Here is a 14,001-nt window from a genome sequence, read left to right as displayed (position 1 = left end):
TTACCAAATTTCACTGTCAACAGATAAAGAAGACTAGAAGAGGGGAGAGGGAGAAAGAGCTAGAAAGTGGGACCCATAGTGAGGCCCACCGTTTGGCCAGTGGAGGAGGCTGGCCACATTTGATCATCCAGAGAGTTTATTTGACCATTCAAATAGCTTAGCAATCCAAATAGCAAGGCTGTTTGAGTTTTTTCAACCCAAACGTAACGGCCCCACAGTACGCGTTGAGGCTGGCCAAACGCGTCCCAATTGCTGCCAGTGCCACTGTGACAGGCCACGCCGGCCACCTCCTCCAGTCCTCCATCCGCTTTACAGCTTTCCTTCCCGCGGAAGCAAATCGTGTCCGTCCGTTGTCCACCCCACGGCCCCACTGATCCCCTCCCATGTGATGCGCTGCCGCCGCCGCCGATCCCCCGCTGCTCTTTCCCTCGCTTTCCCCTCCCCTCCTCCCCTCACGCCACTCGCCGCCGTCCATGCCGCCGCCGCTGCCGCATTCCCCGCCCCCACCGGCTGCCGCGGATGCGCTCGGCCAGATCTTGCAGGCTCTGCTCCCGGCGCTGCTCTTGGCTGCGGAGTCCGTGAAGGCGCTCCACGCCCGGTGGCGCGCGGTCCACGGCACGCTGCTCGCGCTCCAGACCTCTCTCGCCGCAGCACCGGACTCGGCCGTCTCCCACCCTCTCTTCGCCGACCTGGTGGCCTCGCTCCTCCCGGCGCTCCGCTCCCTGCAAGCGCTGTCCCCGCGCTGCCAGGACCCGTCACTCCCTGGCGGCCGCCTCCGCCTCCAGAGCGACCTCGACATCGCTGCCTCCTCGCTCTCTCTGCTCCTCCACGACCTCTCGCTGCTCCTCCGCTCGGGGATCCTCTACGTCGATCCGTCGGCTTCGTCCCCCAACGCCATTGTGCTGCAGGTGCCCGCGCCAGCCGCGTCCCGGGCGGACAAGTCTCTCTTCATCCGGGACGCCTTCGCGAGGCTCCAGATCGGGGGGCTCGATCTCAAGCTCAAGGCGCTCGCCTCGCTACTGGACTTGCTTGCCAACGACATCGCCGCGGAGTCCGCGCACATCGTTGCCACCGACGGGGATGTCGCCGCGCTGCTCCGCCTGCTCGACGCGTCGTCCCACTCCGCGCTACGGGACCGTGCGGCGGCTGCCGTGGCCCACCTCGCCACGGCCTGCGTGGCTTCGCGGAAGGTTGTGTTCGACGAGGGCGGCCTTGGCCCGCTCCTTCGCGTGCTCGACTCCGGCTCAGCGCCAGCCACGCGGGAACGCGCCGTGGCGGCCATTGAAGCCATCACCGCGGACGTCGGCAGCGCGTGGGCTGTTGCGGCATACGGAGGGGTACCCATCTTGATTAATGCGTGCCGACCTGGCTCCGGGTCCCCTGTGGTACAGGCTCTCGCTGTAGCGGCGCTCAAGAATGTGGCTTCCATCGAGGATGTGCGCTCAGCACTGGTTGAAGAGGGTGGACTGCCAATTCTTGTTGATCTGCTTGCAAGCGGCACTATTGACGCACAGAAGGGTTCTGCTCTCTGCATATGGTCTCTAGCATCCTTGGGAGACCATGAGATACAATACCAGATTGTCCAAGCAGGTGCATTGCTGCCACTACTGCAGGCGCTGCACACTGCTTCTGGCCTAGATCTCCATGACACTGTCTTACGCGCTATCCACGCACTCGCAGTGGTCCCTGCTGCTGCTAGAACTCTCTGCTCATCGCCGCTCTTCTTCGCGCAACTTACAGACCTCATGTGCCGTGGTGGTAGCATCTTGTTGCAGCAGATGGCCGCTGATATGGTTGCTGAACTTGCACCTGGCGTGAGCGACGACACCAAGCGGTGCATGGCACCGTGCATTTGCATGCTGGTTAAGATGATGGAGACAGCTAAGCCAGCTACTGTACAGGAGTCAGCTGGCCGTGCCTTGCTTGCTTTGATGACCTTGAAGTTTAACCGGAAGGAATTGGTCAGGGATGAGAAGAGTGTGACTAGGTTATTGCACATGCTTGATCCGAGGAATGAAGAGATTGATAAAAAGTATCCAGTCTCAGTTGTTCTAGCTCTAGCCTTGGGTGGTGGGAATGGGACACGGAGGCGGCTTGCGGATTCTGGCATTTGCCAGCATTTACAGAAGTTGGCTGAGGCTGAGGTGCCTGGTGCAAAGAAGGCTTTGCAGAGGATTTCTGGCAATCGACTCAAGAGCTTACTCTCTAGAGGATGGAACAACTAGTCAGTCTGCCATGTTGGGGTAAATATAGAACTTTCTACATCTCTCCTTTTGATCATGATTATATTGTATGGTTGTGAACTTTACTAACTACTACCAATTTTGCTCCCAAGGCCAGAAATTTTACTCCTTTAAGAAGGATGAATTTCACATACAATTTTTTTTTCCATACTGGAACTACGCATATTGCCATGTTCCAAGATAGGACTTAGTGACTGTTTTAGTTGTTTAAATCTTGCAAAAATATTATAGCATAGAGGTTATCCTGTTGTAGTCTGTTTTCTGTCATTCCTTTGCTGTATGATTGTCCAGGTTTGGTAGGAATAACATGGACAGGTTATGGGAGGATTGAGCCACAATGATTAGATGTATCTTTTCGATAATGGTGTGCTGTTATGTACTTTGTAGCTATTTCTTTTTTTGTACTTTCAAAATGCAAATGCTTGCTGAGAAATATCATGTCATAAACTGGTCTGTGGTGCCAATTCGTGTGATTGGTGGGTTGGGTAGGTGAATGATATGGCTGGCCATTGAGGGATCGGGCCAATTAATGCTTATAGCCATAGCAGGACAGTGTGCCATGTAGCATCTGGAGTGGAGGATTTGTATGTCTTTCGTATGCCTTAGCCTTAAGACAGTAGAAATGATCAAGAAGGCAAAGCAAATACTGCATTGAAGAAACCAGGAAGGAGATTAGTGAGAAGGAGAGTGAAAAATAATAAATTAGAAAATGTACAAGGACTCATCAAGAATATATTTGGTTTTGCACTCAACATGATTGCTTTTCCTTCAATGTAGTCACAGGGACTAATACAAATCTCTTTTATTCTTTTTTTTATTGCTCACATCAGAATCTAGTTAAAGTATGTCAATCGTGTAACATTAAAAATTTAATGCATATGGTATTGTTGAACTTTGCTAATGTAATTTAACCTAGCATGTGAATTGTATGTAAGTTCCTATAATACATATAGATAATGTAGAAAGCTGAAGCATTCCCTGCATTTGCCGATGCGCTAAAAGTTTTGTACAGCGTATTTGTGCCTTGCATCTTAGCCTTTCCCAGTCTGTCCACAGAAGACATATCCTACAAATAACTTATCTATATACGTTTGCCTATTGATTTTTAGTCATCTTAGCCTCCATCCAGTAGTTCACTATTAATGAGACATACTTATAATATTATTACATATCTATAGCATGCAAATTTATGAACTGTACCATGTTGCTCATTTCAAATGCTGATGTCTATTCAATTGGATTCTGATATATGGTGGTATATCACATGCTCTCAAGCATACAAAACAACCTGTTTAAAATAAGCATAGAGAAAACTTAGCAATTTGTTAGAGTATACTCTGGATTCAGACTTTTTATGGGCAAAATTGTAACTTTTTATTGGTACAACAGGATGCATCAGTTCAGTTGACCCCATTTCTACCTGTCTTTGGTTCCAATTGCTTCCTCCACTAAGCTTTACTAGAATTCCCATTCACTTGCTGAATCATTTTCATTTAGTCTGCAAACAGAACTCTACAAAGAAAGACAAGATCATGTTTTCTTCCGGCCCATGAATCTTCTACAAATTACTAGTAGTATTATGGTCAGAAGTTACTGAAGTACTGGTTCCAGCCTACCATGCCATTTACTGAAGTACTGGTTCCAGCCTACCATGCCATTCTCATTATTCCTGCGTTGCAGTTTTTTTTCAGCGGGAATTCCTGCATTGCAGTTGACTGAGTAGTTGAGTCTGTTAAGCTCTAGCATAGTGTACAGATTCGATGCTGTTGCTGATAACATGTATAATTTGCATTGTTTTTTCATTACATTCCTAGCGTTCTTGTAGTTCACTTGAGCGAACTAATTCTTATGATCCCGTCTTTTTTTTTTTCAATTTGCAGTTGAAGAAAGCCCAATGTGGAGTGCTTATAATTATAGAAGAACCCTCAAGTATTTAAATTAGGAGTCGTCATCATACAAGACCACCGAGCAAGAGAGCGAGGAGTTCTCTGTTTCTCTGCGGCCTAAAGGTGGGCAGTAGCTGGTATTTGTAGTATATTGACAAAATAGAAGAGCATTGGATGCAGCATTTTAGGAAGTATCCTTGAGCTTCTATTTTCTTTTTGACTATTTTCCTTCTCTTTTCTTTGCCTCTCCCTTCTCCCGTGTAACTGACTTGTGAAGTTGCTGCGTGTTTGTGTGTTGATTTGAAATGAAGGAAATGTTTCTCGTACGAGATTCTCACATTACCAGTGTTCATTTTATGCTTAAGCTGCTATCTCTATTGTGTTTGGGACACCCGGGAATGCAGAATCACATGGATCCAGAAAAAGAAAAAAAGAAAGAGGAACAAAGTTCACAACGAACATGCTGGTGGAGCATATTTATGTGACACAAGTATAATCATACGAAATTATTCATACAGAAATATTTTTGAAGATGAATCTAATAACATCAATTTACTTAAAAATATTATATTCTAATAGAGTAATTGTTGGTCAATCCGAACAAAACAAAACATGTCCTATTGTTTTGAAATTGAGGGAGTAGCGTTTTAGAGTCTATGTAATCATCTAGCCAAAGTAATGTCTCGTTGAGTTTGAAAAGTTTAAAACGGGAGGAAGGACATTAGACTTATTCTATGGGAGCAATGTTCTTTTTTCTTTTTCACGAGTCATCACATTGATGGTTAAAAAGTAGCTCGCCTGATTGTTGGCAACTTAGCATTCCATTAAATCGTAGCTCATGTCATCATGTGGCATTCCATTAGCACCAGGATAAATCTAGTGTAGACAACACACTGAACTTAATCTTCTTTAAAACACTGAACAATTACACACATTCAGTCAAGGGCTTGAAGGGCCATGATGGTTTTTCCTTGCAATTTGAGATTCTATTCGATATACAGATTGAGCATAATTACAACATATAAAAAATTATGCACTGCCAAAAAAATACATACTGGTACTGCTAACGCAGAAACAACAATGGTATAGCTCCCGATGCATCCCTCTTATTCGCTTGAAAAACACTGAACTCATACAGTGAACTGCATTGGCAACCGATCTGGTTTCTATGCCCTTTAACATCAACTACAACTCGGGACCTATTCTCCAAAAATGATAAGGTTAAACTTGCGACTACATGTACTGGGAAGTAGTATAATGATGAAAACACAATTAAAAGGTATCACTGATAGTTTTCTTACCAAGGTAGTCTTATTACTATGATAAACAGGTCTCTAGAGTCACCGAGAGACAATTGCCAATCTTGGCACACAGGCTGCTCTGGGTGTGCTGCTTTCTCAACATGAGAATGATGCTGGTAAATGCTTTAAACTAGAGATATCAAATAGTTCCATAAACCTTAGGTCAGATACTCTTGCTTTGGCAGCAGCAAAGCGCTGATATTCATCAAATATTGAAGTTAGGCACCAGCGTTGCAATTTCCTCAAGCAACCAACCACACAGCCAGTTCGATGCTGCACAGATTTCTTTTGTTCACAATTTTGACTCAAAACTTATTGGAATTATGGGAAGGCAACCGTAACGAATTGTATGGGAAGGCAACCGTAACGAATTGTAATCAAGCTATTTTACCTTTCCACGCTTGCAGTGAATAAGCACCGGGTGATTTGCCACATCTACAAAAAGAATTTGATATCTAATCAGGGGGGAAAAACAATGCGACAAATTAGTAGCTTAGGTCATTTTTAAATACCTAGCACAACTTTTAGAGCCTCACGGATTCTATCTTCAGGTATGTTCACAAAGGGCTCCTGCAAGCAACATCTATTTTCAGTACCAAAACCTAGTTCCTGAACATGAAAATGACAATTTATGAAGAAGCATCTCAGGTCGCAGGAACAAGGAAGCAACAGAGTTCTGCGATATGACATATGAAAAATATATAGCAATGCAGGAGATTGTCCTGCTATTTCCCGCAAAAAAAAGAAGATAAGAAAATTAGCATACAAGCATACTACACTTTATACTTGGATAAAAATGATTAGCTTGTAAACAACGGAAACGTAGTTGAAGGCTGAATTGGTTATCCAATACTGCTCAAACAATACTAAGTTACTTAAGACCACCATTTACTGCTACAGACATTTTCTCAATTTGTCCAAAAAAAATACTGAAACACATGGCTTGAGTCCTCAAGCTAAAATCATTGAGCTTCAATACATGCCACCAGCTAAAATCGGTTCTTGCCAGCCAGTAATGGAACATAAAATAAAATTTTCAGAAGCTGGATTTTACTTCAGTTTTCCAACCCAATTCATCAAGTAAAAGGTGTCTATTCCAAAATTTCCGTGTATCATAAAAGAGCCAAATTAACAATATAATCCAGAGAGAAGAACCAATTTTCCTTTTTGTTTGGCACATGCTGAGTATGAGACCTCTGGATTTAATCCACATCACAAAGTTACAAGATCGAATTTTAGCTCAAACCACTATGCAATATAGGAAGTACCATACTTTGGCAACTTATTTTTAATTATAAGATAAAAATGTGTCCACATTGTTTGTTCCTTTTGAACTGAAAAACTTCTAGGTTGTTATAACTTACTTATGATTTAACAAAATGTGTAGCTCACTGAGTATTGAAGGAAAAAAAATACTGGAGATGCACAATCACACAACAAACAATGCGCCCAAGGATCACAGCAACATAACTGACACAAAGTTTCTGACAATTCCTATCAACAAATAGAGAAAGAAATGACTAAAAACCCTTTTAACGGCGAAAAATGACATTGACCAAATCAGATGAAGCTTCTAAGGTTTTGAATTTCCATACTGATCTAGTATTGGTAGTTTCAATATGACATCAATTTATATGTTATGTATTTGTGTTGAAGTCTGGAATTATTTCCCATTTGTTCCAGAAAAGAACAATGTTTCCTATAATGCATTTATATCCTGTGTATTTGTGTTGAAGTCTACAATTATCTCCGATTTGTTCCAGAAAAGAACAATGTTTCCTATAATGTTTTTTTTAGGGGATAGGCCTTGCCTAGCAGTGTGATTTTTATAACCAAAGAGAACCAAACAGTCTTACAGAGATATGTACATAAAAGGCAAAAGCAAAAACGAAAGAACTATAAAGGTTGTAACCAATCAACAACTATTTGTCGTAGGGGATTATATGTTTCCTATAATGTTGCAATCATACTGGACTGAAACATAAAAACTTGATCCTGAACAAGCTAAAGTATGCCAGTAGAAGGGGAAAAAGACCAATGGGGATTGTCTGCAGTACTGCCCATGCTGGAGAAGTCACTGACATGTGGACCTGTGCCCACATAGTTTGCTCTCGCTCTTCTTTTGCTTTTGGGGCCAAAATGAAAGAACTATGGAGTCAAACTTTCTTTTTTCTCTAGTATATTAAGCTATATCCTCTTCTGATGCCTTAATCATACTTCTTTTAGACCATATTATCTATCCAAGCAAGGGGCTATTTGGACGTTTGAAACAAGGTATCCTACCTATGTACTATCAGTGGCAATATGAGCAAGGGCCACAATACAATTTAACAAAGTGTTTGGGGGCTGTTGAGGTTGGCCTATGGAGGTGCACGCATATAAAAGATATTCTAACATAAGAAATAAAACCGTACTATGTGCCCTTGCATCCTCCTAGTTCCATGTGGATTTGCCCCTGATTATTATGCACTGTTAGTTTTGCACTAAAAACGCGACAATAATGTCATCTAGCACTTCACATCATTAGGACGACGTATTGCAGTTAAGACAATTGCGACATTATTTAGAAAAGTATCCGATGTCTTTTACTGATGCTACTAAACAACTTTTCCAAAATAAAAGTGACTAGATAAAGAAGCGTCTCTGCCTGTGAACAAACACTAGATCCAAATTAGAATGCCTGAAAGAGTTCTAGTTTGATTATACACGTTGACAGAAAAGATCTAACAAACATGAATCCAACAAAATGAAAATCTTTGTGAAGTACTTGCTTACTCAATTTTCTTTCACTAGTTAACTGACACATCATATCATCTACCTGAGGTAGTGTATGCACCAGATAATTGAACCAGAAACCAAAAGAACATAATGGACCACTTGAAATATCCATGAGTGGATGCTAAAGATATCTTTATATACAAGCTACTGTGCATCACATCTGAATTTAGCAACCTGAAAAACCCTAGGTTATGAAATGATTACAAAACATAAATATTTACCGAGCCCCAGTACAAAAGACCACTATGGAAGCTCAATCATCACAGGCTTTCAAATAGAGTTTATTATTTATGTCACACTAAAACAGTAATACATATAAGGGATTTTCTCTAATACATATCAGGTAGAAAGAGTACAGGCCTTAGAAGAGGTGCAAGCACAAAATAAATACAGCATATTATCTAATAAATTCCCCCCAAATCCAACCTTCATTTTGCTAACAGGTACAGGACACCTGCTACATTTACGCAAGTAGATTTTACACTGCAAAAGATTGCTATCTGATGTGTTCTACTGAATCTGGGCTTTTTTTTAGATAATGGAAGCTTTATTTAGACTCAGTTAATTACATCAAGATGATACAATCAAACTGAGTCACCCCCGGCCTCTGCATAAAATGCACACAGCCAAAAAAGAAGAAAGAAACAACTAGAACATCTCCCAAGCACAAAAGTTTGACAGAAACATATATCTTAGTGGCTATCAATCCGTAGGCTAGACCGCCACCCATGCTCCTGGGTAAAAAACTCCTGTGCCACCTGGTCCAACTGTCGAGATACCGCCGTATATCTTAGTGGCTATCAATCCATAGACTAGACCGCCACCCATGCTCCTGGGTAAAAAACTCCTGTGCCACCTGGTCCAAACGTCGAGATACCACCATAATAGTATCCCGCAGTCCCGGTTGGTGGAGGATAGCGAATCTGGGCTTTTGATAGCAGCAGCAATCACTGTCTATTTTACCTGTGCTTTGCATCAGCACATTTAAGATTTGAGTTTATCATCAAATTTCTGAAGTTGGCACTGCAGTCTTAGTTGCCAAATCTACTATGGCTTAGTAAAGTGTGGTCTAGCAGAATCAAATTATAGGACAATTTTTGTGGAGAGATGCTTTCAGCAAAAAGCACGGAGTGGAGAATGCAGAAGCTCAACTTGGAGAAGGCATCTATCTATTTTTAATAATGTCACGGATGGCTTAGTACATGGTACAAAAGTACTAAGAAGAAGATTCGAGAGTATGAAAGCACTGAAAACATGAAGCCGCACACACTGCGATTTTGACAAATATTAAAACAAGGAATCCGTGACTAATCACGAGTACTAACAACGAAAGGAGATCTAATTAATTAATTAATTAGCTCAGTTACAAATAAACTAGCTGTTGATGAATCGAATCTAGGAATTCATATATTTCTCATAGAGTTTCACAAACAAATATATGAGCCACTTTTGAACAATTTGAATCATATATATAGCTGAGACTGAGATGAACAAATTTTAATTCAGAACCGAGAAGATGGCAGGTTCAATTCAAAGTTGTTCACCTTGGAACCGTCGATTCCGAACTGGAACAGCCTGATCCCGTGGGCGCGGAGGAACTCCTGGTTCGCCTCCGGGTACGGCTCCGGGCAGAGGCACCTGAGTGGAGGGACACAAGAAACCATGGAGGTGACAACGCCATCTCGATGGACAAGGCAAGAGCAGGTGGACGGGCACTCACAGGACGGAGCGGAGGCGAAGGGACTCGACGAACGGCAGGTTGGAGATGTCGGGGAAGCCGGAGCGGTATACACCATGATCCACCATGGCGAAGTTGAGCGGCGGCACCAGCAGCCCCTCCCCCGCCGCCGCCGCCGTCGCCTCGCCCTCCTCCTGGCGGAGCAAGATCGAGCAGGGCGGCGGCATGGCATCGTCGGTATGATCCCTATCGTCGTCCTCCTCAGCCAGCGGTGGCTGGTTCTTCCGGTGTTGGGCGTCCTGGGTCAGCACAAGGCTGCAGGTGGCCTCCTGCCGCATAGCTCGCTCGAAGACGGATGCAGGGAATGTGATAGGAGAGCTGATGGTGGATTCGGATTGGATTCCTGCTCGGTGGATGTGGATGTGGCTGTGGATGAAGTGGAGTCCCCTCCGCATGGGTTGGGTTGGGTACTTGGTTTGGCGCCGGAAGGAGGGAGGAATAGGGCGTGCGCCGTGCGGTGCCGACAAGACGCAAAGAGGTGAAGAGACAAGAGAGGCCGGAAGAAAAGAAGAAAGAAGCTCCAGGTGCAGTGCATATTCGATGAATCTTCCTTACAGTCCAGAGCTGTCGCAGTTCCGTGAGTGAATTTCGCCCTGTGGAGCTTCTCTCAGTCTCCTAGAATTTCAGAAACTCCTTCGAACAGTTCAGAAAATAAACTATAACCATAAGCTGAAAACCTTTTTTCTATATTTTTAGAAGCTAGTGGTTTCTTAAAATTGCTTAAACAGGCCCTATGTCTATGGTATGATAGAACGCGGATGCCTTTTGAGAAGACTACATGATTTACTGATTATTAAGTTTTTTTAAATTAATATATGATATCTTAAAATATTTTTCTACTGTTTTTTTTATAATGTTTAGCCGTTTGAAAAGCGTAAGCATAAAAGCGAGAGGGTTTTTTTTCTCTTTTTGCAGTCCAAAGCTATAGTCATAAGAGAAAGGAGGTGAGGGGGAGGATGAGATTTTGCACTGGTGACACCCTTTACAGGGGTAAGCTAAGCCACATCTACGTGTTTTTTTTTCAACCTCATTCAGTCGGTTATATTTTGTATTTAAATTCTTAGATTTTTTTCTATTCAATATTTTACGGTATTTGCCTTAAAATTTATAAACAAATCAAACATCCACATGTTCCCTCTTCATCTTCTTCTCCGTCACTCCTCACTACTTCTCCCCTTCCGCATCAACGTTGCATCTTCCCTCTCTCTCCTTGGCGGTGCTCGAAGGAGATGAACTTGAGCTTCCATCCCCCCTTCCCAGGTCAGTCTTGAGCTCGGCCATTCAGGCCCTCACAACCACATCTAGGCGGAGCAACGCAGATTGGGGCAGCAGGGGGCAGAGATCAGGGTGGTGGAAGTGCAGATCAGGGCGGTAGCAGTAGATTTGATCACGTCAGTGGTCAGAGCGGCGGAATAGTTGTTGGCGGCACAGATCAAGTCGTCGGTGACCTGTGGAGCTTCTCAGGTAAGCCCTTCGTCTCCCATGCTTACCCCCTCACCATCTTCATCGCCAGCCTTGAACTCATAGGATATGTGCAGTGGTGACAACCTCACCCCGTTCGTGGCGGCAATGACACGGGGCAAGACCTTTCCTAATGTGTTTCCTTACCGGTTCCTCACGTGCTAGAGCCGTGGCTCTATCGAAACCATGCATGCCTCTGGTGGGGTCATGTCTTCATGCAGCGGTGCGACTCTCTCCTACTAGCACAAATATTCGCCACGGGCGGGGTGAGACCACACGCCAGCTAGCAGCGTTGGCCATGGCCCAAGTCTACTAGCTATATTTAGGTCATTAATCATAGTGCATGATACTCCTTGAATAAGTATTCCTAGATGTCATATAAGTCCAAGGCTCCCTTAGGGCACTCATAATGTGAGACACTGCTATAGGAGCCTTAGAGGAGAGAGTATGAATGTATTTGGTTTCAGCCATTTCGTCACTATTTGCCAACAAATTTTGCCACACTTGCGTAAGTTGAGGCGATCAAATTCTTGGTCACACCTTAGCAAGCCTAAGGAAATCTTGTCACACTTTTTTGAGACATTGATGTGTGGGACTCACTCCCTCACTTTGCCAAACTTTGCCACACTTTCTAGGATACTTGTTTGTTTCACTTCCAAAGTTGTGGCATGCCAAAGTTTTTCAATTCAAAGGCCCACATGTCATACACCCATCTTTTAGCCAAAAGTTGCCTAAGGTGTGGCCATCAATTTATAAGCCACAAATTTGGCTATGTTTGGCATGGAGGTTTGGCAATGTTTGGGAGTGAACCAAACAACCCCTCAATTTTTGAATGAGAATCTTGTCATGGTAGTGGCTACCAACCAAACAGTTGTCACTATGGTCAAATTTGCCTAATCTTAGACGTGGTAAAATTGTGGCTAGCAATCAAACACCCCCTATGTGCCACATATTCTAAGACTACACCCTCTATCTTACTGTACAATCAAAACTAACTCTGGATCTAGACCAGTTGTGCAACTACCTAGGACCTAGAGTAGAGAGGGCCCATTACCACCCCTACCCTTAGCCTCTAGGCATGCCTGTGGCGGTGTGCCCCCACGGCTAGTGCTTTCTCTCCGTTGTCCGCTTCGGCGCTCCTTGACCGCGATGCGACGAGGGCATGAGATTAGGCTTTACTCAATTCCTTAACTGATACTAGGCTGTCGTTAGCATTCCCTCTGTTTGGAGCGTATAAGACATCCAGGCCTTTTTTTTTAGTATCTAGAGATCACGCAAATCTCATAGACTATTACTAGCAGTCGAACTCATATAGGTGTGTTCCTTCCAAGATGTCTGTAGGCCAACATTTCTGCTTTAAGAAAAGCCACTTGCATCACATTAATGTATGAACTAACCTGCCATATAGATTAAGATAGAAGTACATCAAACAAATGAGCCCAGTTAAGGGTCTCTCCTCCCAGTTACCTAATAGCTTGTTTTGCCTTAATAACACATTGGGATCATAGGGAGTAGGAGCTGGCTTGCAATCACTGCAACCAAAGCGACTCAAGACGTTGTCCATATAGTGGGATTACACGAGTGTAACCCCACCATCATCTGTTAGTAGCTTAATGTTAAGAATAACATCAACCACCCCTAAATCTTTCATTTCAAAACTTTTGGACAGAAAAGTCCTTGACCTCCTCAATCACATTGAGGCCCAAAGATCAATATGTCATCGACATATAAACACAGGATCACTCCCTCTCCCCTACCATAGTGACCCCACATGCATTTGTTAGCTTCATTCACAACAAAGCCAACAGATGTCAGTGTTCTGTGAAACTTCTCATGCCACTGCTTAGGTTCTTGGTTAAGGTCATACGAGGACTTCAATAGTTTACACATCATTCTCTCTTTACCTTCTAGTACATACCCGTCTGGTTGATCCATATAAATCTCGTCCTCCAACTCTCCATTAAGGAAAATTGTCTTAACGTCCATCTCATGAATGAGAAGACCATGAGAGGCTACCAGAGCAAGTAGTACTCGAATCGTGGTCAAGTAAGCAACTAGTGAATAAGTGTCGAAAAAATCATCGCCTTCCTTTTGGATATAACCCTTGGCCACAAGCATTGCCTTGTACTTTTCAACTCTACCATCAGGCGTAAACCTTTTCTTGAAAACCCACTTGCATCCTACAGGTTTGCACCTGTGGATGCTCGACGACTTCCCAAGTACATTAGGCATAATAGAGTCCATCTTGTTGTGTACCGCTTCCATCCAATAGTCAGCGTCAGGAGATGAATATGCCTCTTCTATGGTTCTTGATGTTTCATTCACAAGGTATACGATATAGTCATCACCAAAAGACTTTGCAGTCATTTGACTTTTACTCTTTCGAGTAGCTATAATGTTATCATCCTCAAGAGTTTCCTCAGGCATTTGATCATTGTGTTCTATCGGCACAAAAGACTCAGGCTGCTTGTTGGCAGTCTCAGCAGGGACGGCATCTTGATGCGGCGGCAATGGCTTCTTTCGCTTATGCATTTGCCTCCTCCGCAGAAGCGACGACGTCCTGATGTAGCAGCGGTCTTCCACAATTATGTGCC

The 14,001-nt window shown here is 43.7% G+C and overlaps 2 protein-coding genes across 4 annotated transcripts; one reads left to right on the top strand and one right to left on the bottom strand.

Annotated features, from left to right (window-relative positions):
• Nucleotides 1–319: 319 nt before the first annotated feature.
• Nucleotides 320–4,455, top strand: LOC127784613 (uncharacterized). Its single transcript, XM_052311952.1, has 2 exons — nt 320–2,243; nt 4,124–4,455. The coding sequence occupies exon 1, from the start codon at nt 474–476 to the stop codon at nt 2,223–2,225; it is 1,752 nt and encodes a 583-aa protein (XP_052167912.1). The 5' UTR covers nt 320–473; the 3' UTR covers nt 2,226–2,243; nt 4,124–4,455.
• Nucleotides 4,456–5,009: 554 nt separating this feature from the next.
• Nucleotides 5,010–10,467, bottom strand: LOC127784614 (probable tyrosine-protein phosphatase DSP4). 3 transcript variants are annotated; one of them, XR_008019556.1, is made up of 6 exons: nt 9,929–10,467; nt 9,753–9,846; nt 5,943–6,039; nt 5,822–5,865; nt 5,431–5,703; nt 5,010–5,328 (listed from the first exon to the last, which is right to left on the bottom strand). XR_008019556.1 is itself a non-coding variant. In XM_052311953.1 (5 exons), the coding sequence occupies exons 1-5, from the start codon at nt 10,339–10,341 to the stop codon at nt 5,527–5,529; spliced, it is 825 nt and encodes a 274-aa protein (XP_052167913.1). In that variant the 5' UTR covers nt 10,342–10,467; the 3' UTR covers nt 5,010–5,526. The 3 variants fall into 3 exon arrangements, 2 of the variants coding, with proteins under 2 accessions (XP_052167913.1, XP_052167914.1); XM_052311953.1 differs by having other exon boundaries at nt 5,010–5,703; XM_052311954.1 differs by having other exon boundaries at nt 5,010–5,703; nt 5,943–6,000; nt 9,929–10,464.
• Between the last annotated feature and the right edge of the window lie 3,534 nt (nt 10,468–14,001).

The sequence above is a fragment of the Oryza glaberrima genome, chromosome 9, assembly GCF_000147395.1.
Source record: "Oryza glaberrima chromosome 9, OglaRS2, whole genome shotgun sequence".
In the NCBI taxonomy this organism is placed as follows: domain Eukaryota; kingdom Viridiplantae; phylum Streptophyta; class Magnoliopsida; order Poales; family Poaceae; genus Oryza; species Oryza glaberrima.
The sequence above is the reverse complement of the archived record's forward strand: the minus strand, read 5'-3'. Positions and strand labels throughout refer to the sequence as shown.

What these genes read in the sequence shown, in the direction of transcription:
- LOC127784613 (XM_052311952.1), top strand. Translation starts at nt 474, where the DNA reads ATGCCGCCGCCGCTGCCGCATTCCCCGCCCCCACCGGCTGCCGCGGAT.
- LOC127784614 (XM_052311953.1), bottom strand. Translation starts at nt 10,341, where the DNA reads ATGCGGAGGGGACTCCACTTCATCCACAGCCACATCCACATCCACCGA. An exon ending in GGCTCTAAAAGTTGTGCTAG is followed by an intron (nt 5,866 to 5,942) that starts GTATTTAAAAAT and finishes TTCTTTTTGTAG; the next exon opens with ATGTGGCAAATCACCCGGTG. An exon ending in TTCACTGCAAGCGTGGAAAG is followed by an intron (nt 5,704 to 5,821) that starts GTAAAATAGCTT and finishes AAATCTGTGCAG; the next exon opens with CATCGAACTGGCTGTGTGGT.